The sequence below is a fragment of the Sphaeramia orbicularis genome, chromosome 20 (genome assembly GCF_902148855.1).
Source record: "Sphaeramia orbicularis chromosome 20, fSphaOr1.1, whole genome shotgun sequence".
NCBI lineage: Eukaryota > Metazoa > Chordata > Actinopteri > Kurtiformes > Apogonidae > Sphaeramia > Sphaeramia orbicularis.
The window spans coordinates 17,653,241-17,679,558 of NC_043976.1; the positions used below are offsets into that span (position 1 = coordinate 17,653,241).

At 37.3% G+C, this 26,318-nt stretch overlaps 1 protein-coding gene across 3 annotated transcripts in view; it reads left to right on the forward strand.

Moving 5' to 3' along the window:
- The window catches only part of ralyl (RALY RNA binding protein like), a 285,060-nt gene extending 259,484 nt beyond the window's left edge, over positions 1–25,576 (forward strand). For all 3 annotated transcript variants that reach the window (XM_030123064.1, XM_030123065.1, XM_030123066.1), the window contains 3 exons: positions 883–1,052; positions 14,638–14,676; positions 24,610–25,576. In XM_030123064.1, the coding sequence (XP_029978924.1) occupies positions 883–1,052; positions 14,638–14,670 (203 nt within the window). In that variant the 3' untranslated portion in view covers positions 14,671–14,676; positions 24,610–25,576. The remainder of the gene's footprint in view (positions 1–882; positions 1,053–14,637; positions 14,677–24,609) is intronic.
- The last annotated feature ends 742 nt before the right edge of the window (positions 25,577–26,318 follow it).

Here is a 26,318-nt window from a genome sequence, read left to right on the forward strand (position 1 = left end):
AAAACAAAAAAAAAAAAAAACTTACTGATAAAAAATATTTGGTGAGTTGACAGAGACAATCACAATACATCAAAGACATGACAAACTGTGAAGCTGAAACTGAAACACTGTGGTACTGTTTATCTTTCAAATGTTCGTTGTGGTCGGTTTCAGATGCTGCAGCTCTTTCGTAATTTATAATTTGAGTTATTGTTTGTTCAGTATTAATTGTAAATCCAAGCTGGACTGACTGTACATATCCTGACCAAGGAAATAAAATTTTCACTTTGTGCAGTAATCTACACCTGGCTTTTCTGCCTCTGTCCATAATAATATACATTATATAGACTAAATGTGGTCTAAAATTAATGTTTATTTGCAACATAGTATAGCAAACTACATGATCAAAAACAAATTAGTTTTAGCAAAAAAAAAAAAGTCTCCATTTTGAATGTCTGGGGTTGCCAGAAATTTGTGATGTTAAAATGGGGTCACGAGCCAAAATAGGTTGGGAACCACTGCCTTATAGTAAAGTATCAAAGCTCAGTATTTTGGTGGTCAGGGTTGAGCGGCAGGTTTCCTTCTACAGCTTGTATATAATGCAGGGCTCGGGCAGTTGCCTTGAAATGACAGCTAATCTGAAAAATGCATCAACATTTTCGTGGACAGCAGGCCTCACCACTCAGTGTCTTGTGGAGGTCAAAGCCTGAGTATGCAGTCAAGTGTTCAGAGTAGGATGATCTCAGGGGAACGCCGGCAGGGACAGACTGTGCGCTTTGTTTTTTGTTTTTTTTTTACAGAGAGTGTTCAAATAAAAAATGCTCCAAAGTAAACTTCTCTACTGTGTGGACCAAAGAAATATCGCTGTCTGAATTCTCTCTGTATCCCTGCTTTGTTGCTCAGAGGCTCAGAGGAAATACGAGGACAACTGTGACTCCCTGCATGAGGAGTCTGTGTCAGAGACGGCGGAAAACTCTGGGGAAGAGGCCGGGGAGGGGGCGCTGGACGTGGAGGCAGGAGAGATGACCGACGGAGGCGAGGATGACTACGACGAAGAGGGCAGCCACCATCTGGTAAGAGAAGAGTTTGACAGGGCCTGACGGGGGGAGAGGGAGAGCAAGGCACTTGGGGAGATCTCAAGCGGGCAGACAGTCTTCACCTTCTGAAAGTTAATTTTCCAGAATTATTCATGGCCACAGATCTGAGAGAGCGGGGCTTCACATGAATGAATGGTGAGGGCGCCCGGACTGACAGTTTCTCCCCATCGACCCCGACTGAAACAGTACAAGCGAGAGCCTCTGCACATGCTGACATACAGACCGAGGCTCACGCACATACAGATACAGATATTTAAAGGCTATAATTAACCCTTTCATGGATAGTGGTCACTACAGTGGTCAGTTATTCAAAGCCGTTCTGTTGTATATTCATGGATTTTGTTGTTTTAGTTCCATATCAACCAACACAGTGGACGCTTATGCATAATCCCATACACTGCAATTCATACTATTACTGTAACTTTGCTGTTCTTGATAAACCTGATCTGCACTAACATACTTGAGTGTAAATCAATTAGGCTGTAATGAACTGTTTCTTTTAAAACAAAAAGTTTTTTGGGTTTTTTTTTGCATATTATCTGAGTAATAGCTAGTATTATAATATGTTAAAATGTGAGAAAACATCAGATTAGCAGCATTTTTTTTTTGTAACTTATGTTTTATTAGTTTTAAAAGAACAACAACAAAAAGAAAACACAACAACATAAGTAAGTCTGGGTAGCACAGTCTTATCAATTATTTTGCTTATATAATGTCCATTTTTTTCCACTTTTTGTTCTTTTGTGGTTCTTGTAGTCTCAATCTGTGTGTTAGTTTTTCCATTTGAAATATGTCGTCGATAATAGTTATCCATTGATCCTTTGATGGTACGTTCATCTTCCCCCAATTCCTTGTTATACAGGGTGACACAAAAAAACGGGAACTTTTTAACAATCCAATAAAACCAAGAGTGATGGAAGAAAAATATTTTATTCATAGTAACTGAAACCTTAAAACATGCCATTTAAGAAACAATGATGGAATTTTCATTTTTAAAAAATTACTTCCTGTAGATGGCGTCCTCTTGTACGAATGCATTCTTGAAATCTGCTGTTGAGATTCCGAACAATTCTCTCACAGCCGCCAGTGGTTACTAAAATGAGGGTGTGTTTACTTGCTCAAGGTCACTGTCTCGCAGTGCTGCCACTTGCTCATGTCTGCCAATACGCACTTAAAAAATTCCCATTTTTTTGGGTCACCCTGTACTTGTACAGGGTGACCATAGTAACCACTGGCGGCTGTGCGAGAATTGTTCGGTAACCGTGTGATCCCAAGATTTGGTAACGTTCCCTGGCCCCCTAGATCACCAGATTTGTCCGTTTGTGATTTTTTCTTGTGGGGCTATCTCGAGTAAAGTGTACACGACTCGACCAAGAACTCTGGATGAGTTAAAACAGAGAATTCAGGATGAAATTCACAGTATCCCAGCTGAGATGTTGCAGCGGTCAATGAGGAATCTCAACAGCCATGACATGAGCAAGTGGCAGCACTGCGAGACAGTGACCTTGAGCAAGTAAACACACCCCCATTTTAGTAACCATTGGCAGCTGTGAGAGAATTGTTCGGAATCTCAACAGCAGATTTCAAGAATGCATTCGTACAGGAGGACGCCATCTACAGGAAGTAATTTTTTAAAAATGAAAATTCCATCATTGTTTCTTAAATGGCATGGTTTAAGGTTTCAATTACTATGAATAAAATATTTTTCTTCCATCACTCTTGGTTTTATTGGATTGTTAAAAAGTTCCCGTTTTTTTTGTGTCACCCTGTACATTTTTTTGCAGCTATCACCATCACCTTTACCAAATATGTATCATATTCACATATAGTGTAATCACCAAAATAAAGAATTTCAGGTTTCTTTGGAATTGTGTATCCTAATACTTGACATAGGACATTGCACATCATTTCCCAATATTCCGAAAGTTTTGAACATTTCCAAAAAACATGAGAATGGTCAACATCCATCTCCCTGCATTCTCTCCAACATTCCTGATGCCTCTGTAACTGTTTACTTTTAAACTTGAGTGTAATAAAAAATCTTATAAGATTTTTCCAGGCAAATTCCCTCCATGTCTGAGAGCCAGTAGTTGTATGATGTACTTTCCACATGTTTAGCCAATCTATATCATCAATTTCTATGTCAAATTCTCTTTCCCATTTCACTTTTACATAGTAAGTTATTTGCTTATCGAGATTTACTAAGGCTTTATATAATGCTGAGATTATCCTAATGTTACTATCTTTATATGCTTTAGTCATGATTTGAACCACATCGCTCTCTTCCATGGAGGGTCCCACCTGTATTTCCCCTTTATAATAGTCTCTCATTTGAAGATAACGGAAAAAATCATGTTTCTCAAATTGATATTTTTGTGCCAAAGTTTGGAAACTCCAGCCTCCCATTATTTTCCAGAACACACCAAGCTGTAACTCCCTTGGTTACCCAATATTTATAGTTTTGGTCAATTTTAGATGGCATAAATTTACTATCATATGCTATCCATTTTAGTTTTGTTGCATGTCTTTGGACTTTATGTGTACGCAGCATTCCAAACCAAATATTAAATGTATGTTTAATTATTAGATTAGCAGCATTTAAAAGAAAAATGTTTTCTAGTTTTCACACAGTATGACAGTAAATACATGTTTCTTTGCTTCAAAAATTAAACGAATGGTGTTCAGCGTAGTGGACATTTTTGTAACTCCATGATAAATAGGTTCATAAAAACGTTTCAATCACTTTTTTTTCATGCCTAAAGAGGAATAAAAACACTCAGGAAAAAAAAAAATCTTGATTAAGGCTCTCATAATTCATGCATGAAAGGGTTAAAGTAGTGAGCTCTAACACATAGTAGGGGCTCAACAGTGGACCGGCTCGGACCAGTACAGATCTGACCTCAGTTAAGTGTTCCATCCCAACTTTGCTTTAGAGCTAACACTGTCATAGAGACGCCAATAAACGCTGATTTGTAGAGGAGCTTTCATTATTTCATTGTCCTTTTTAAATTTTTTATAGTCGTGATTAATAAGGAATTAATCATTAAGTCTATAAAATTGTGAAAAATTATATTTGGACTTTCCAATTTCCCAGAGCCCAAGGTGAAACGGCTTTGTCATCCAGCTGTCTGAAATTAATTAAAGAAACGCAGAAAACCTCACATTTAAGAGGCTTGAAGTGCCCACTGTTTCACCTTTTTGCTTTATAAATGATAATTAAATATTAATCGCCTTCAATTTTAGATCGAGTGTCAAGCAGGACTCTAGACCTTCAAATTTATGCAGTAACAGCCGGTTTCCCAGATGTGGATTAAGCCCGGACTAAAAACTTATTTCATTGGAGAGCTTCATTGAATTTTTCTTTTTGTCTCAGACTAGTTTTAATCCATGTCTGGGAGACTGGCTTTTAACTATCCATTCTCTGCTCATTTTGCCACTGTTCTACTGGGTTATTTATAGTGATGTCCCGATCTGGATTTTTTTGCTTCCGATCCGATTTGGACTTTTTACAATGAAGTTTTGATTTAAATTTGGAATCATTATTTATAGGTTATTATATTATTGTTTTACTGTAGATCACAGTTGGGCTGAATGTGGAACCTGAACTAAAACAAATATGACGCCTTTGACTCTTAATAACTTTAGTATAGTTTTTGCACTTTCCAAATTCATACTGTGGGACAAATTAGAACCTTATGTTTGCCACTGTTGTAGTGCATCTATGGACAGGTCCGTCCAGGTATTATATGGGGGTGCGTTCGGTGCTGTGCGTTAGTAATGTGAAGCGGGTTTCTCGCGGGGCGGGTCAAAATAATGTCGATTTATTTGTGGGTCGGGTTGGGTCAGGTCAAATAATTCCACAAAAGCCCTGCAGGTTGAAAAAAAACACTCGCGCATCACAACTGAACCTCAAAATGAGTACACACAGAGTGAAAGTAAAACTTATAGACGCTTTTCTAGTTCCTCTAAGCCTCCCGCTGTTGTGCAGCTTTTCCCTACTTTCAGAAACTTTAGTTTGAGGGAGCAGGATGTGTGTTTACCCCTGCCCAGAACCAGGTCGGATCGGCTCGATCTCGTGACTAAATCCGATCCGATCTTCTAAAAAATGCCAGATCAGCAGACGATACTGATCTGTAGATCGGATCGAGACATCCCTAGTTATTTATGTCAGACTGTAGCACTTACGATTACTACATTCTCCTTTGTTCTAAGGGAAATGGATTTAAATCTATTTCACATGAACAGATGAATACCCATAATTCCACATGATGTATTTAACTGGAAAACAACCCGTGGGGAAAGAAGTGTTCACAACCGTTATTTCAGTAAAAGTTACGGTAATTTACATTCAACTGATCTTGTCCATTAAACCATGCTGTCATATCTGGAGCAAGCTGTTAATTATATGATACATTCCCTCTCTTTGTGTATCTGCGATGTTTGTTGAACTGAAGAACTGAATCATGTCTTATGATAAAGCTCAGACACAAGCTTTTGACCAGAGCAGTAGAGAAAACAGAATAGCGACACTTCCATAGACTCCCACTGTAAAAAATGGCGGACAAAATATAGACCTACTTCCGGGTTATGGAGGCGCTAATAGTTCCAAACATTGAGTATTGCAGCGTAAGAACACATTCATTTCTATTGCTACTGATCTAGCAGCTCTAGTAGTAAGGTAATAAGATAACGTCATCTTTCAAATTATCAAGTGTATTTCCTGTATTAGCGACATTTGTTGTAAATTCTGTTTTCTTTGGTATGTGTTAGCGTTTGTATAAATGTATATCTTATACAAGCGTTATGTCAGATTTTCAGCTTTAGCCTGATAGTTAGCTAGCTTGGCTCCGCCAGCTGTTGAGATTTAACCACTATAACTATAAATTATGGTGTTTAAGCCGGTCGTTAACGTCAAAGCAAACCTTTTAGAACTTTTGTAACAATTAAGCTAACCTCTCACAAATGACGACATGGAGCCGATGGTGGAAATACAACAAAGACAGGGAGGAAAGTTCACAAGTACACAGCCGTTCCAGTAACAAAGAGACTTGAGATTTTTGGAAGTCCATTCTTACCAATGCGAAGTTCAGATTTGGGAATTTGGCAAGTTCCTGGTGAGAACTTGATATTGAGAGGGCCATTATATTAACCAGAATGGCAGATTTAGCGTGTTTGTTTTTTCTGTTTTCTTTTTTTTTTCATTGTTCACTTTTTCTCGTTTTTGTTGATTTTCTTCATTTTTATCCATTTTGTTAATTTTTGTTCCTTCTGTCCATTTTTTCATCTTTTTGTTCATTTTTTTTTTTTTTTTTTGCATTATATTTCATTTTTTCTGTTCCTTTTTCTTCATGTCCTTAGACGTGACCTTCCTCAGTTACTTCATCCATCTGGTCCATTAAAGTTCTGCTGTGGCCTCCTGGTGTTTCGCTTCTCCTTTTCCCACTTCTGACACATTGTCTCAGCTCGTCCCAGCTTTTTCATGTTTCTGTGTCATTGAATCGATCCTAGTATTGAGCTTTTTAATATGCTCTTCAGCTCTCTGCCGTCCATGTTGAGCCTCATCGACCTCTTTCCTGAGACGTCCTAGCTCCATTTCATACTGTTTGTCTGTCTTACAGGTCATGGTCTTTGAATTTTGGAGCAGTCAAAACTAAACTAAAATACAATGAATGGTTGTTTCTAATATAGAACAACAATACATTGCTGTAATTTATGTACAGCAAAAACCTGTAAAAAAAAAAAAAAAGTATCCGGTAATATACTGGAATTATTTTTACAGTAAATAGCAAACAATTTTACAGCACTTTATTGGCAAATTGTTTGCCTGGTATTTACTGTAAATTCTACAGGAAATATGTTAGTGGGCATGCTCACTTCCTTATACAGGTCACATGACACTGACTCTTAAAGTGACCACAAGTCAATACAAAACCATCTATAAACATCGCACAAATAGAGTACTACAGAAATTGAACACATGAACTTACTCGATCTATTACCACCAAAATTTCATACATGTTTGAGCCAAACAGACAAATGCAGGTGAAAACATACAAATAAATAGACTGAAAAAAAAAAAAAAAAAAGCAAAAATCATCATGTTTAACTGAAATATTCAACACAGTATGTAATAAAGTTAAAAGATGTAGTGTCTAAAATATTTCTTGCAATTGTATTCATTTTCAAAACAACCCAAAAATTTTGTGATACATGAAACATATTTAAGCTGTAAATGCGAGTAATTATTATTGGATTCAAATTCTTGATTTTTTTCAATACTCTTATATGTACAGGGTGGGGAAGCAAAATTTACAATATTTTGAGGCAGGGATTGAAAGACAGTGTATGACCAATTAGTTTATTGAAAGTCATGAGAATTTATTTGCCACAAGAAAATTGACATAATAGAAAATGTTTTTATTCGATGTGTCCTCCTTCTTTCTCAATAACTGCCTTCACACGCTTCCTGAAACTTGCGCAAGTGTTCCTCAAATATTCGGGTGACAACTTCTCCCATTCTTCTTTAATAGTATCTTCCAGACTTTCTCGTAATAGTTTTGCTCATAGTCATTCTCTTCTTTACATTATAAACAGTCTTTATGGACACTCCAACTATTTTTGAAATCTCCTTTGGTGTGACGAGTGCATTCAGTAAATCACACACTCTTTGACGTTTGCTTTCCTGATTACTCATATGGGCAAAAGTTTCTGAAAAGGTATGGATAATAGTGTTAGGTATGATTATGACATCAATATATGTTTGGTTTCAAAACAATTGACGTAGTGCCTGCTGAGAAAAAACAACTAAATGTTCATTGTAAATTTTGCTTCCCCACCCTGTATATTTGTAAATATTTCTATAGGTTAGTCTTTTTAGATGTCCTTTGACCTGTATTGACACCATCTGCTGGCCGTTTTCTATGCTGACACCCTCTGCAGGCCATGACCTTTATGCCCAGTTGGCAGGTTCCTGTTGGTTGGGACCACTTTCAAAGAACCCACAGTTTTCCAGGCTTCTGTTTTGTTCGACTTCCTGATGAAGGCTTGAAGCCGAAACGCGCTGAAGTGTATTTTAAGGTCAACACATGACCATGTCGTGAGAATAAAGGCATTTTAATGCTTAAAGAGAGCGCCTTGGAGTTTTCTTCATGTTATCTACTTTATGAATCCCTTTTCTAAAGAACACCTCAAACAAACCCTTTTTTTTTTTTTTGGGTCCTAGACGCATTCCATCCCATGATTTTTCGAAGTCTTATAGACTGTGTGGCCTTCGTCTCTGATGAATACAGCACAGTGTACTATAATGTAATCACAGAGATGAATATTTTCTCTAGAGGGAATATAGGTACCGGTGGAACATGGGTACGCTCCCCTCTTCTACTCTCTGTTTGTCCCAGTCGTTCTTCACCTGCTCTATACTGTTGTAGCCACTTGCAGCTGATGAATATCCAAAATCTCCTTCTGACGTGTTTTTCTTACCTCTTTTGCCTCTGAGTCATATTTTTCCATCAGTTCTTTAACCTTCAGGTCACTCTATTCAAGTAACCACTTCTCAGCAGAGACTAGAGCCTCATGCTCCTCTTGCTTTTTCTTTAATTCTCTTTTATGTTTTGTATTGAACTCAGTGGTGAGACTTTGAGCTCATTGATCTTGGCCTTATCACCTTCTGCTGAGATGCCACCATTTTCAACAACATCCTGCCAAATCTTTGCCTGCTTTTGGTGAGCTTCTATTTTGCTGAGCTGATCCTTATTTTCAAGCTTTTGCTTTTCCAAATCTCATTCAAAAGCTACTATCTTACATTCCAGTTGTCCGTCCTCACTGATCTGTGTGAAAATACAAATCCTTCCAGAGTTCTTTCATTTTCTGCTTCTTTTTGTTTGTTTTTTTCAGTTTCAGATTTCTAGTTAGAACATCCTTGGACGTCAGCCATGTCTTTGTTTTTTTTCTGAAAGGTTGTCAATGGTGGTGGAGTTGTGAATGATTAAGAGTACTGGGTATATCATACAGGTCATACTGCCGCTATGGCTTTGTAGCTCATCTTACATAAAAATGTACAGTATTATGCCACATTCATGTTTTTTCATCTTTAAAATGGGATGCTACATTGCAACATTTGCTGTTTATTGTTGTAAGACTTAGTATCACATTCGCATGTTTTTACCTTATTACAACTGGATACCATGATCACGTTTTTACCTTTAAGTCTGTTGGATGCAGTGAACGGTAGTTGCTTTTCCATTGATCCTCAAATTGCGCGAATATAACTTGCGCATAAAAATTCACCTAATGGACAACAACAGTTTTTCCAAAATTCGTGTTTTTCGAATAAAAATTTTTGCACTGGCAAGAGGTGGTTTTTCAGGTGTAGCGCAAATGGTACATCACACAAAACTGCAATGGAAAGACCTTTTTTTTGCAACTAGAGTCACGTGATTTAAAAAAAAAATTGACATTACAACAAGTGAAGAAGAGTTTTAAGAAAAACATGTTGCGGTATGTGTGGACACACCAGGAAACTGAATCATTTTTTAATTTAGTACGGGATAGAGGGGTAATATATAATAATGAATATATCTGTAAATCAACATGATATTTATGTTTGTCGCCATGTTTATGGAATGACTTCTTGTGTCATCTCGCGATAATAAACAAATCATCACATTTGTGATTTAATGGAAAAACTGACATTACGCACTTGTGTTTAATTCAACATTTGGTAAATATCAGCAAAGTTTTGCGCATATGTCCAATGGAAAAGCGACTATTGACAACTCTGTTATATTTTCAGAAGTCTGACATTTTACAATCAATGCTCATGGGTTACGTGTCAACAATTACACTGGTCTACAATTTTTTAGAAATGATTTGCTTCAGAGATTAAATGTGCTAAATGTTACGTATTTTAATAACATTAATTGGAAAATAAATGACAAAAGTGCCGGTTTGCTGATGTTTTCAAGGTATATGATTAAGTGTTATTACACATAAGTATTGATTTATGTACATTTATAGAATAGATTTATAAATCTTCCACTAAATAGCACCTGTAAAGTGAATGTATTCTAATGTGCAGACAGTGTTTTGAAGTAGATCTTGTAGCTCTGAGACAAATATTCCTTTTGAGTCAAACCCATTCTCTCGTTAATTCTTGAATTTCACATTTTGACCCAAGGCTGTATCATGGAAAGTTCAGCCAACCAGCATTTTTGACTTGATTTTTCTTTATCAGCGACTCTCATGTGGTAAAATTTCATTACTTTTATTCTGGAAGCATTTTCCTTGCAGACCAGTGTGCTCACTGTGCAGTAAAATGGCCTCTGTCAGAGTATTTCTATTATATATGATGTTTATGGATTCATCATACCACTGTCTTCATATCTATGTTGCGCTTTACTGCTGTAAATGTTTAATTCAACTTTTCTTCAGCTCAGAAAAACTGTTCTGTTTTCAGCTTTGTGACATTTTCCAGCTAATCCACGAGGGCTTTTAATGAGTTTATTCTGCTTAAGAGGGAAGAAAATGTCCTCTACACATAAAAGAACACTTAATCCTTCAGTTTATCAAGAAGTTTCAAAATCAACACGTTTGGAGATGCACGGGTCCCACTGAACAGGAGGAGGATGAAAAGTTGACTAAAGCTGTGAGACAAATGTAGTCAGGTAAACAGGAGAGGAGTAAATGTGTAGTGGAAGAGCAGTACTGCAGTAGATGGTCCATACAGAGCAGGGGTATCAAACTCATTTTAGTTCAGGGGCCACATTCAGCTAAACTTGATCTGAAGTGGGCCGAAACAGTAAAATAATAACATAATAATATATAAATAATGTAACTCCAAAATTTTCTCTATGTTTTAGAGTGAAAAAAGTACATTTACATTATGAGATGGTTTACATCTACAAACTATCCTTTCAAACAATGTGAATAACATGAACAAAATGAAAAAAATAAGTGTAATTTAACAATATTCTGCCTCAGTTTATCATTTACACATGTACATTATAACTTACAGATCACAGTGGATCTACAAACACACAAAACATTTAATAACAGGCAGAATCTTCTTAAAATTGTACTTACTTCTCTTAAGACATTTCGCGTTGTTCGTATTTGTTCAGTTTATTCATATATTTTGCAAAATTAAACTTTGTTTTAGTGTAAATACATGAAAATATTTACGTTTACAAAGAGAAAAATTTGGAGTTGTCATTATTTATATGTTATTATGATCGTATTTTACTGCTCCTGCCCAGTTGAGATTGAATTGAACTGAATGTGGAACCTGAAATGAAAGGATTGTTAATATCTTAGTGTAATTTTTGCATTTCACAAATTCATCCCAAGGGCCGGACTGGACCCTTTGGCGGGCCGGATTTGGCCCCCGGGCCACATGTTTGACACCTGTGATACAGAGTATTAGACCCAGAACGACTCAGATCCAGAGGTGTCACATTCATTACTCAGGTAGAAGTATAGATACTAGGGTTTAAAAAGACTTCTGTAGAAGTTCAAGTATCAACGCAAGCTTTTTAGTCAAGTAAGTGTAAAAACACTGGTTTCAAAACTAAAGTATAAAAGTAAATGTAAGGGGACAAAAATGCCATTAGGACAAAAGCTTAGGCGGTGCCACAGGGGCCTATAGTGCACTACCCCACCTCCCCAGAAAGCATGTGTCTAAAGGCTGTAATGACTATAATGTTATATTAACCTTTTCATGCATGAATTATGAGAACCTTAATCAAGATTTTTTTTTTTCCTGAGTGTTTTTATTCATGTTTAGGCATTAAAAAAACAATGCAATTGAAAAATGTTTTATGAAGCTATTTTTTATGGAGTTGCAAAAATGTCCACTCAGCTGGACACCATGCGTTTGATTTTTGAAGCAAAGAAACATGTATTTACTAATATAATGTGTGAAAAGTATGAAAGAAAAACATTTTTAATGCTACTAATTTGTTGTTGTATCACATTTTAACATACTCTGTTACTAGTCATTACTCACTTCATGGAGATAATATGAAAAAAAACCTTTTGTTGTTAATTACAGTCAAATAAAAATAGCAAGCAATTACTTTACACTCAAACATGTTACTGCAGATCAGGTTTATCAAGAACAGCAAAGTTACAGTAATGGTATCAATTGCAGTTTATGGGATGATGCATGAGCGCCCAATGTGTTAGATGATATGGAATTAAAACAACAAAAGCCATGAATATACAAGACAACAGCTTTGAATAACTGTCCACTGTAGTGACCACTATGTATGAAAGGGTTAAAATGTTAGTGTAAAATATGGGATGCACTACTCTACCTGTTTCAGCTGAATATATGCCCATTGAAAATGAACGCATTTTAGTCCAATATAAATGTATTAAAGAACCATATATGTGTCCTACTGAGCATTAACGTGTGTTTTGTGGAGCGAAAGATATGATGACTACCGTACTTTCTGGACTATTGGCCACACCTGACTATAAGCCACACCCACCCCGTCTCCAACATCTCACCATTGATTCACTGATGCCAAGCTTATGTGCAGCAGCTCTATTTCCTTCTTTGACAGCCGGATCGATCATTAGCCCGGAAAACATAAATTAGCCGCTTCATTTTTGAGTCGCAAGTTCACAACATGTGGAAAATGTAGCGGCTTATAGACCAGAAATTACGGTAGTTGAATATAAGAATTGGAATGGTGCAAAAAGTCAGGTGAAATGGATTGCGTACAAACCAAGAGGGTGTCGGACTGGTTTATGTTTATACTTCTAATCCAACAATTCAGTTTTATTTTTAGAGCCCTCTATCACAACAAGGTTGCCTCACAGGGCTTTACAGAATTAGATGAATATGAAAACAAACAGTCAAATAGTGATACTTTTCATAGAGCAGCTGTATGAGTATGAGTACTGTGTACTTTTGGGGTAATCCTATAACAGATTCCCTTCCAAGCTACAAAAGTGTGTTTTGTCGTCTGAAATAGGCTTTAAGACTAAATTCAGTGATGAATAAAATTAATTTTTCCAATAAATACCTTGTGAACTTGCTATTTTTGGTATTAGTACTTCATATACTATTAGCACAAATACTATGAACTACTTTTACTATGTACTTTTAGAGTAATCATACTCCAGAATCCATTCCAAGCTCCAAAAGTTTGTTTTCGTCTGAAATAGTATAAAAGACTAAATTCAATGAAGAATAAAATTATGATTTCCTAAAAGTACCTTGTGAATTTGGTATATTTGGTATTAGTACTTCATATACAGTAGCACAAATACTATGAACTACTTTTACTGTGTAATGTTGAAGTAATCATACTCAAAAATCCCTTCTAAGCTCCAAAAGTGTTTGTTTTTTCATCTGAAATAGGCTTTAAGACTTAATTCAATGATGAATAAAATAAATTTTTCCAATGAGTACCTCATGAATTTGCTATTTTTGGTATTAGTACTTCATATACTATTAGCACAAATACTATGAACTACTTACTCTGTACTTTTAGAGTAATCTTAATCCAGAATCCATTCCACACTGCACTTCTGTTTGTTGTATTCAGTGGTTGTAACAGATAAAATGTAAACAAAAAAAAGACTAAAACTTTTAGAAGTTTATAAGGTCTGTTATTTTTTGCAGCTCCAGGCTAATTTTTTTGGTGGAAGAGGGGGCAAAATGGCTCTTTTGATAAGGATAAAGGTTGCAGACCCCTGCTCTATCCGGATTACGCAATTTATCTGGATAGTATTAGTTTTATTTGAATGATGACAAGCTGGAATGAAAACAAGCTGAAATGAAATAGGAGTAACCAGGCTATTTTAAAATGTAAGGAGTAGAAATAGAAAGTCGGCTGAAAAATAATGACTCCAGTGAAGTATAGATAACCAACATTTCTACTCAAGTAAGGTAACGAAGTATTTGTACTTCATTACTTGACACCTCTGCTCACCTCAGACTATTGGAAAAAGAAATTCATAACAATGTGCAGCCATTTCACTTTTAATATAGCATTTTAGTTTAATTAAATGTTACATAACGCTTAAAGTGACCATTATTTCACAGCAGTAAAAACATTATTCAGCTCCTTTTATTCCATAAGAATCGTTTCAACCGCGCGACCCCTTCATTTTATTTCACACCTGACAATATTTCAAGCTAAATCTGTGACATGAAGGCAATTATCCCGGGTTTCATGTGGGTTCAGCTGCACAGCATGGCCATGCTTTTCACCATGCTTTCTCTATTATGCTATAGGCCTATGTATTAGCCATTAACCAGGTACGCATGGGCATGGCTATCCCTGATGAAAGCTTTGTGTCCTCACTAATGGAAGAGATTATTTTTCACAGCCATGTTTGGGAGAGATTTATTTGTTTCCTGAAGGTCACATTGATCGCAGATTGTGATAATGTACTACAAACAGTGTTCTGGGGGGCGGCGTGGCTGCTCTTGTTGAGCGTATATCAGCAATGACCTTTGGGAAAGATTAAATAGAAACTGTGTGCTCATGGGTAGGAATGCTGTATCATAGCCACAGTTTTAACATCCTGTCTGTGCTTTATTTTTCAGATAGAAAACCATGTATCGGATATCGACAACTGAACTCAGGTAAGAGCTTTGGATTTGCTTTTAATCCAAATTTGTGAGGTTTTTCTGTTAGACTACTAAAGATCCCAGAGGCTCTCAAAGTTCCTTAAAGGCCGTGCATCTGGGTCTCATTATAGCTGTACCCACTGAGCTCAGTCTTCAGCATCTCTAAACATCCTGAATCATCTCCTAAGTCATAAGCTTCATGACATTTAGAAGAGCGGCGTCACTGAGGGGCAGCTAATGCCGAATTTGACAAAGGGAACAATAATGGCTTTTCAATGGGCCAGAACTGCCCATAAACAACATTCATCTAATTGAATGCGTGGAAGGGGGTACGAGTGGCGAGGCCTAAGGTAAAGAGTTCCTTGCCTGCCGCCTCTTGGGGTGTGGGTAATGATGCAGCCACATCATCAGATGGCTCGCTGCTGGCCAGCGCTTCACAGCGGGGGTGCTTAGCAGCATTTATGAATTGCACACTCTTGATGTAACATTGAGTTAAACTCTGCTTCAGTTTTCTTTTGGTTCCCTGTGGGCAAGAAAATTCAGAAAATGACTGTATCCATTAGATGCTGGAACACAGAGTTCAATGTCATTTTTTAAAAATGAAATTTCTGTTTAGAAATGTGTATTAATTCTTGCACTGATCTGTGTTTTGTCAGTAATTGTTTTTACATGCACTTGTATATCATGTCATAAATATACATCCACATATACATGATAAACACTCATCCTGGTTACTGATTATTGTGTGCTATATACAGAAGCACTTGTAATGTTTACATTTACATTTATACATTTGGCAGAGGCTTCTTTCCAAAGCAACTTACAGGGGAAAACCAATCAAATCACTCAATCAGTCAAATTTTATTTATATAGCGCCAGATCACAACAAAAAAGTTATCTCATGACACTTTATATATAGAGTTGGTCAAAACCAGACTCTAAGCCAATTTACAGAAACCCAACAGAATCCTTCAGGAGCAAACACTCCTGTTTACAACACAAACCAGCAATTTCCTCCTTTTTGTAACAGTTAGCCTAACATTACATTAACCCATAACAAACCAAACAGTCACAACCAAAACCATCTATTCATCTAAACTGTTTAAAACTTGTTGATCCCTTTAATCCTATCATTACATGTAAATAATTGGTGTAAAATGGTTTGTCATCTTTTCATGGTCATCTGATATGACCCACTTGGATGTTCAGAGGCTCCGTAGTTACCATGGAAACACTCATCTTCTACAATATTGGTTCACCAGTAAAATCCAAGGAGTTTAATAAATGACAGTAGATGGAGACACTTGTTTTTGTGTTCAGTTATTGGTATATTTGCTGAAAAGTCACTTTTTCTTCAGTTTTCACTGTTTCTGATATAAGAACTTCCACTTTAATCTGAGCTTTTATGAAAATCTACATGATCAGCAAATTAAATATGGTAAAATACCTGATTTTCATGGGAAAAAAAACTAAATACAGAGGAAAATATGGCAAGGAATGGTGATAAGTCACTTAACTCTTTCGGTGCCAGACAGTTAAGGGGCTAATAAGCCTTAAAAGTGCCACAGAATTTGGCTGTTTTTCAGTATTTCGCATCGTTTTTATAATATTTGAAGAATACTGCAGGAAACTGCTCGGTAACATCCGACCGATTGCTGATTAGATTCAAAACGCACTGGACGCAGCCGATTCATTATTGATCGTAATTTGCATAATTTATAATAATAATAATAATAATAATAATAATAACAATAATCTTTATTTATATAGCACTTTTCATACATTAAAAACTGTAGCACAAAGTGCTTTACATATCAGTTTAAAAATCAGTACCGCCCCACACCCACACCCACCCACTCACCCGCACACACACACACACACACACACATATACATGCAAACCCACAAGCTCACACATACTTAAGAAGACTGACTGAGCACGGGTAGACCAGAACAAAAATGTACAAGTAAAAGTAAAACATCAATTTAGGAGGCGCTGTCTCAGGGAGCCATCCGCACCAGGAGGCAGCCGCCGACCCCGGCGACCAGGCACCAGCAACACAGCCCCGCATCCCAACTAGTGGGAGAGGGCCAACTGGGACCCCCACCCACCAGAAAGGAGCGGACCCCAGTGAGAGAAGGCGCCACACCCCCCGGAGTCCACAGCCGCCCCCCGGCATGGAGGGCTCCCTCTGATGAAACACCGGAGAATAAGAAACATTAAAAAGATATAAAAATATTATTCGGTCGCGTGACCTCAAATTCCCGTCTGCTTGGTCTCAAAAGGGGGACACAGAAAGAACGTCATCGAAATGTGAGAAAGAAATGGGGGTGGATGGTTTGTTTGTACACAAATATGGCGTGTTCTCCAAAGCCGATCTGATCGGCCCGTGGCACTTTAAAGGTTGTATTCGTAAAGCCGGCCCATGGCACTGAAAGAGTTAAGAAAGGTTAAAATGGAGATAAAAATGCCACCAAAGTAGCACTGAGTCTTTAGGGGTTAATTTGGCTGAGGATATCGTGTGTTCATATTACCAGCATTTGGAGATGACACTAACAAAAAGTATTAAATATGTCCTTCTCTTTGTCCAGGGTCAGGAAGTTTGTGATTTCCACTATGACATAACTCAACCCACTGTACACTTTGGAAAGCAGCAGGCCATAGCCTTTTCATCACAGACAGCATTTTGACAACATCATTACCAAAAGACCATGGGATGCTTTCATGGTTTGCAAGGTTTTGTTGTTTTTCTTACATCACTTTGTTGATTCTTCACCTGCACAGGCACTCAGCAGCAGTCCAAAACCTGCAAAATGTACTTTTGGTGTTTTTCCTGAGTACTTCGGCTGGCATAATGGAGGTTCTCAGAATCAGGAAGTGATATTTATACATGCAAACACAAAACCAGGATAAAATCTGATTACAACAGGGGCACTCAAACTGAAACTAAACACTACAGCATTATTGTTGAGCAGTAATTGTAGTTATTTAACTTAAGTGTCATAAAACATGTCAATACTAGTGGTAATGCATAGAAAAATCAACAAATATGTAACAAGTGGTGCCAGGCACAACAAACCCCGCCCCTCGCACATATTTCACCCATTATAAGTAAATGGGAAGATTTTTTTTTTTTAAATCATTAAAAATTTTTACTTGGACCTACTTTTCCCAAAATGTAATGACATCTTTTCTGGGTCACTGGCAATCTATAAACCAAATCTGGTATGAATTGAACCAATAGTTTTGCTGCTAAAATGTTAACAAACAAACAAACCAAACCAAAACAAGTGGTGCCAGGCACAATAAATCCCACCCCGCCCACATATTGTCACTTATTTTGGCATCGATCCAGCTGATGTCATCATGTCTATGCGTGTGCTGATGTCAGCATATCAGTTGCCTCAATATATGTGCCAAGTTTGAAGTAAATTGAATCAAAGTAGATGTTTTTATAGACGTGAAATTTCACCCAATATAAGTAAATGGGAGAAGAAAAAAAGATTTCAAAAATTCATTAAAAAATTTAACTTCGACCTACTTTTCCCAAAATGTAACCACATCTATTCTGGGTCACTGGCAATCTATAAACCAAATTTGGTTTGAATTCAACTAATAGTTTTGTTGCTACAGACATTTGAAATTTTGCCCATTATAAGTAAATGGGAAAAAAAGATGTTAAAAATTCATAAAAAATTTGAACTTTGACCTACTGTTCCCAAAATGAAATCTATGTCACTGGCAATCTATAAGTGCAATTTTGTCTGAATTCAATTAAGAGTTTTGCTGCTAGAGTGTTAACAAACAACGAAACAAACCAAAAACAATACCCCTTGGCTCCTCTTCAGATTTTAGAGGTGAAATCAGCTTGATGATGACATTGAACATTTAGTAAGACTTCATCATGTATTAAAAAAAAATTAACACCTCTGATCAGAGGTGTTAAATCTGCCTGTCCTTCAGTCCGATTCTGCAAAACTTTGTTCATTGAAACTGTTTATGCTGAACCACAAGGGCAGTGAATTTGTCTTATGAAACTCCAGCCTCCACAGTCAATTTTTTCGTAGGTTTCAGTCTCATATAATGTAGTAAAACACCACAACCACAGTGACACAAAAACACATGGTGAATTCTCTTTTCGTCAGGGGAGGTTTAAGAGCACATCGGGTCGTTTGCTTCCCTATGACGTATGACTGTATGAGGAAAAAATATTCTAAATATAGTGCGCACATCAATTTTAGGCCAGTCTTCCTCAGGTGGTGAAACCAGTACAAACACTAAAGCGTACTCTTTCAGAACCTCATATTGTTCTGCAGAATGGATGACTCTGTATTGTACAGATGTCCCTGAACTACTTCTCTCACATCCGCACCTGCACACTGAAGTACTCATCACCTGCGTCTCAGCCTCTTTCTGACTTTGTAGCCATTTTCAAATTGTGCAGCGAGTACAGTTACCCTCAGAATGGGGGTCAAGTTCCACTTTAACGGGGTGGTTCAGATCATTTCCAGTATTGTATGAGGTACTTATCCATAGAGGATTACCTACAGTAGATCACAGTTAGCAGAAGCACATGGAAAACCAACGCAATGTAATATTATAGAGGGGACCGGTCACAAAATATACCAGTATAGTAGTTTACTCTGTGCACTATATTTACAGGAGAATATTTTCATGGCTTTAATTTCATCAAACAGCCCTTTTTTACGAGGACTGTCCCACTTCTGGTGTATCATACTTCAGATCAGCTGTAGAATTATCAGAGGTTGCAATGACAGCATGGATTTTTTTTTACTGGCTAAAATGCAGTTTTATAGCTGACCCAGTCTACAGATTAAAACACTTTGCTGGTTTTCCCATCAGCCTCTCCAAATTGAGGCTGAATTTGGCCCAAATCTACTTCTTTCACTCACTATTGCCAAGTACTTCATACAAATCCACATAAACGAAACCCGAACTATCTCTTTAAGTCCATATACACTGAACAAAAATATAAATGCCACACTTTTGTTTTTGCTCCCATTTTTCATGAGCTCAACTCAACAATCTAAAACTTTTTCTACGAACACAAAAGGCCTATTTCTCTCAACTATTGTTCATAAATTTGTCTAAATCTGTGTTAGTGAGCACTTCTCCTTTGTCCTTTGCTGAGATAATCCATCCACCTCACAGGTGTGGCATATCAAGATGCTGATTAGACAGCAGGATTATTGCACAGGTGTGACTTAGGCTGGCCACAATAAAAGGCCACTCTAAAATGTGCACTTTTACTGTATTGGGTGGTCCAGGGGGGTCAGAAAACCAGTCAGTATTTGGTGTGACCACCATTTTCCTCGCACAGTCTTCTTCATGAATTCTCTGAAACAGCTTTGGAGATGGCTTATGGTAGAGAAATGAACATTCAACTCACAGGCAAAAGCTCTGCTGGACATTCCTGAAGTCAGCATGCCAATTACATATTCCCTCAAAACTTGTGACATCTGTGGTATTGTGCTGTGTGATAAAACTACACATTTTAGAGTGGCTTTTTACTGTGGCCAGCCTAAGGCACACCTGTGCAAAAATCATGCTGTCGAATCAGCATCTTGATATGCCACACCTGTGAGGTGGATGGATTATCTCAGCAAAGGAGAAGTGTTCACTAACGCAAATTTAAACAGATTTGTGAACGATATTTGAGAGAAATAAACCTTATGTGCATACAGAAAAAGTTTTAGATCTTTGAGTTCAGCTCATGAAAAATGGGAGCAAAAACAAAAGTGTGGCATTTATATTTTTGTTCAGTGTAAATACAAACTAATGAAAATGAGCCTCAAACATTTTACATTTTTCTAAATCTAAATAAAAGTATCCTGAGAATAGAGACCCTACCCCTTCCATTTGTGCCTCATTGGACCTTATTTCAGGTGATATTTTGATTCCATTTCAGTTATGAATCATTGGCACAAATGACGGTTATCAGTTTAACCCATAAATACCCAGAGCTACTTTTGTGAGGATACGAAAACTACAACTAGAACAGAGGTGGGAAGAGTGAAATACCAATGTATAGTGAATCCAGGAATGCACTACAGATGCATTTAGACTTTTAACGCATAAAGACCCAGAGCTATTTTAGTGGCAGTTCCCAAATTAATTTTTCTCTATTTTTAACTTTTCTTTATCACCATTTATTCTAATATTATGTTCTATATTTTGCAATTTAAGTATAAATCATTTTCCTATATTCAATGTACTGAACATGTAGATGTCCATAAAAGCTCAGATTAAAATTGAGGGTTATTATCATCAAAAACAGAGAAAATTAAGGAAAATGCGATGTTTTCATTGAAATACTGTATATCATTAACTGAACATAAACCAACTGCCTCCATCCACTCTCACTGATCCAAGTCAATGGGTTTTACTGGTGAATCAATGTTGCAGAAGATAACAGTGTTTCTATGTTCACTACGGAGCCTATGAACATCCAAATAGGTCATATCTGATGACCATGAAAAGATGACAAACTGTATTTTACACCAGTTATTTACATGTATTAATAGAATTAGTGGATCAACAGGTATTAAACAGTTTAGATCAGTAGATGATATTGGTCGCTGGTGGATGTTTGGGTTTTTACGGGTTAAAAGACAACTGTACACATCTAGAAAGTCACAGTGTGTTCTAAAACTATTGAAGCCGACCGTGAAAACACATAAATAGAAAACCTACACACCGACAGACTGAGAGGTGGTGTCAGTGTCACGTTCTCTTTCCATGATCTATTCAGAGTCGCTGAAGGTGTGTCTCTATAGCTTCAGCGAGACCAGACTCTGTTAGTTTCACCTCTTTTCATATGTTCTCACCTTGGTCTCAAAGAATACAACATTTGAATGTAGCAAACGTTTTTTGGTGTCGGACACAATCAAGACGGGATCAAAAACGTATTTGTCTGTCGCCATTGGCAGCAATTCATATTCTTTCTGAATTACGGTCTCACGGGGGATAGAGGAAGGGGCAGGACTTCACCTCTCTGTATTAGATGTGATGTGTGCAGTTGCCATGGTTACAAGTATTGCTCTAGTTTATGGCGCTGGTTCACAGAGTAAGCACTGTTTAGCTGCTGATATACTAGATGAAACACACACTGTCTTTGTGCTTCTAAATAGTCTTCCTAACTAAATACTGTTATTTGTTCATTAATAAATTATCCACTGTTTGGGCTCGTTTTAAGGCCAGGATCTTTAGAAAATACAAAAACACATAGATAAGGCATGGGGTCTACACTCATCCTATTAAGACTAAGATTAACAAAGCAAAAGTAGCTTTAAAGCTATGTATGACTTTCATCACCAAGTTTTCATCAAATCTTTTGGCCCTTAACAAGTTAAGATGTATGTGTGTATGTAACACTCTGATGTGTAATTTTAATATCATGCTCAATTCAGAATCAGAATCAGCTTTATTGGCCAAGTATGTGAACACATACAAGGAATTTGGCTTCGGTTTTTACATTGCTCACAACATAGTTTCGACATGAACCCAGACAACATGTGGATCTAGACACAATATAGACAAACAGTCCACTAGAGACAAAGATAACAATGGGTGGAGATTTACAGTGGGTTTACAATGTGATAAGTACAGAGTGCAAATTGGAGTTTTTATACTGTGAGTGGGGTGTGTGGGTCCGGTCTATTAAAAATATATGTATATGTATATATTATGTACAGTGGGTTTTACATTGTAGTATGTACAGAAAGTGCAAATTTAAGTATTTATACAGTGAGTGGATATGTACAGTAATACAGTCTGTAAAAATATATGTTTATGTGTGTATGTGTATAGATAGATAGATAGATAGATAGATAGATAGATAGATAGATAGATAGATAGATAGATAGATAGATAGATAGATATTATTGTAGTGCAAATAGAGGGTTTTTTTTGTTTTGTTTTGTTTTGTTTTTTTTACAGAGTGCAAATTAGACAGTTTTGTACTGAGTGCAAAAATTTAATTTTAATTTTATTTATATTTACAGTGGCATATTGTATATGCATATAGCTCTGGTGACAGCAAGGGGTTTGGGAGGGTTAAGTGGGTTTTGTTTGATTTTTTTTTTTCTCTTTTTTTATGTGTTTCAATACCTGTGTGTATTCTATGTTTTGAAATTTAATAAACATCTAAACAAATCTGTAAAACCTGAGTCATCGCCTAAGTGTTACAAATCTGTAAGTCTTTCCGTGATTATGTACCTTAATCTCTTCCCCTACGGTGAACAATTTTGAAGTGTACTCCACCATAAGCTATCCATTTGTTTACAAACAGAGCCAGTAGGTCACTCCGGCATTTTCGGAAATTCGTCACAACATGCATTGTGGGAAGCAAAGCTCCACACAGCTGCAGTAGCAAGAGGCAATGAAGCCGTTTCCGTGTTTGTTGTGGCTGGGGCCATAATGCAGCTGCATGGAGTTCCACTTCCCACAATGCATGTCGCGACGAATTTCCAAAAATGCCCATGTGACCTACCAGCTCTGTTTGTAAACAAATGGATTGTTTATGGTGGAGTACACTTCGAAACTGTTCACCCTGAGGGAAGAGATTCAGGTGTGTAATCACGGAAAGACTTACGGATTCATGATACTTAAGCTATGACTCAGGTTTTACAGATTTGTTTAGATATATTTATTAAATTTCAAAACATAGAATACACACAGGTATTTATTCATGATACTTAAGCTATGACTCCGGTTTTACGGATTTGATGGAAAATTGGTGATGAAAGTCATACACAGCTTCAATGTCACATGTCCCCTCTGTATTTACTGTTAACCCTTTAAGTGCCAAAGTTGCAATATTGCCACTAGTAACATAACTGAATAAAACAGACAATAGCTCTAAATAGACTGCCAAATCTTGTTCCCACCTCCCACCAATAAATGGCAGACATGTGCCCCTTCAATCCTCCAGTAACTCCCTTTCAGAGCGTGTTTCCATTCTAAGTGAAGAAGAAAATCCAGTTTGAAAGGCATGGTCCTGATCTGGGTTAGTAAGTAAGTACAGTTTTGAAATCATCATATCAGTGTAGTATTTACTGAAAAAAACTCAGGCGCCTAAAGGGTTAATACTCTTTTTAACAAAACATATCGTTAGCCTCGCATAAGTCATATTTTTGGCCAAATTGCGATATAACTTTACTCTCCTAACATTGCTGGTTCATTTTATGCAGATATCACAATTTCGGTCAAAAATATGACTTGAATATGCTATAGGCAAACGATACGCTTCACATCATAAACATTTACTTTTCACCACCAGCCAGAATAGTATCCTCACTAAGAAAAAATATCTGAAAGTTGTTCTGTTCCTCCTTGGGTATTGAAATGTAGTTTCCAATGATACCAGGCTTTCATCAGTCAGTAGTACCTGAGGAGTTGGATGCAGGTATTGAGATTTGCTACGCCTCCCTGCTGAAGAGTTTCCTGTATAAACTCACCCCACCTCCTCTCTCCTGCCTCACCTGCCTGTACACACACGCCACGCTTTTCCACATTACACTTCAGTTTCCCATTTCCTCTCCATATGCCTCCCCTTTTAAAATTCTATCAGCGGCCGATTCACAAAACCTTCTCAGAGCACATACATTTAAAAACCTGAAAATCCCACTTGAGGTGTGGAGAATATATTAATGTTTTGCTTGCAGGCCTACCAAGGATAGAAAATCACAGTGAGGAGAACCTCAATAAGTCACATCCAGAAGGATTAGAGAGGCCGCTCTGGCGACCAGCAAATATTTCTGCACTTCCAAGATATTTCTGAGGCCATTCAGAACAGACAAGCTTTAAACTCGGACTAATCCTCATCAGATTTACAGCAGTATAAATAGCCACCATGTTTAGGGAGGAGAGAGACTCCTATAGTGTGATGTGTGGTGTTTTTCATCAGTTTCTTCTTTATCACTTCAGGATGAGGAAGCGGACACCCCCAGCTGGTGGTATTTAGATTCATCATCACCTTCAAGAGACAAAAAAAAAGGATCTCTGGAGGATCAAGACACCCATTCTGGACTGTAAGTTGCATTCAAGAGATGCTGAATCACATTTAGATGCCCAGCTGTGCAGCACAAACCGAATGTGATGCGCTTTCTCTAAAAGAAATTGTATTCGAGACCCATTTTAATGCATTGGCCTGAGTTTACCTCACAGACATTCTGTGCAGTTTACATTTCATTGCAACAGGCTGACAGTGAGTGTAATGAATTGAATTATGTGGAAAGAAGGGAACGTGATGTCGTTGATCAATTGTTGATGCTTCTGCAATGTGTTTGCGCTGTAATTCCATAAATTGTTTTTTTTTTTTCGAGAAAATCAAATGAATATATGACAAAACAATCCACGACTGCAGTTTGATATTTAGAAAATGAATGAAACATCAGTGGCGTCTGGTTCGGATTTAACTCATACATAAGCCAATAGCTGTGAGCATAACTTTATCCCGCTTTATCCATTTATCACACAAATGCCCTGTGGGGCTGTTCCATCATATATTCCAACTCCTGCCAAGTTTCAGAAGCAGAAAAGGCTTCCTGAGGTAGCGAGCCAACACTGGTACAGGCTTCCTGCCAGGGAGCAGTGCCCTAAAGTCTCAGAGCTCCTCTACCCCTCTCAGCCTGTGCATCTCAACATGGACTGCTGCTGTTCAGGAGCCAACGCCCTTTCAGCCCTTTCAACTCTTTCAGTCTTTTTCTCCTTCTGCATCCATTTCTATCTCATGTAGGTTCAGGGCTGAGCTGAGGAACAGCGCCAGACATATTATTACTTTTAAGTCACATGTGGAGAGGTTGTAATCCATAAAAACACACCCTAAACCCCTATTTGACAATGGCTTAACCTGCCTTAACTGCATGAAAAACAAGGTGGTAATACAACAAAACCATTCTCAACTGAGCAAATAGAATTAACCTAATTATAAATAAACTGCTGCAAAGTGAATGATATTACCAGTGGATTTGTTTTTTAACCCTGTGTTAATTATTCACATGGTGTTTGCTCACCTTTTTTTAAGAGGTGAAAAGTTCCTTAAAATACAGACAAGACAGAGGTGTTTTTCCCTTTTTGAAGCTCATCAGAAGGAGAAAGCACAGCTGCTCAGTAATTAGACGCTATGTTTATCAGCCATGTTGAAAGTTTTCTCATCCTACTGTTCAGATTACTTCAGCGAATCCTGAAGTTAATGATGGGTTTTACAGCTTAGATGAAGGCTCCCGTCAGATTTATATCATTTATCAAACTACCTGTGATGTCATCAGCCTCATTAATGTTACGCAACGAGCATTTTGACACGTGGTTTTTATTGGTCGACTCTTAACGGCTCGACTTCCTCTAGACGTTGCTTCGAGGCCTAGTCCGAACATGCGGGAGTATTTTCTCAAACGTAGCTTTTATTTTTTTGTGTGTGTGTTTCATTTTTAGCCTTTCTAGCCACAGTGAGAATAGACTTTTCTGAAAACTCCATCCAAGCTGAAAATAAGTTGGAAGTCCTTTTGAGAGCAGTGTTTTTGGCTTGGAACATCAGAGTATGTGCTGTTCTCTGTTATCATATGGTGTTTCTCAAAGTGTTTTAATGGCTCACTTTCTTCAGTGCCGTGTCCTTAAATGTCAATGTCTAGAATCCG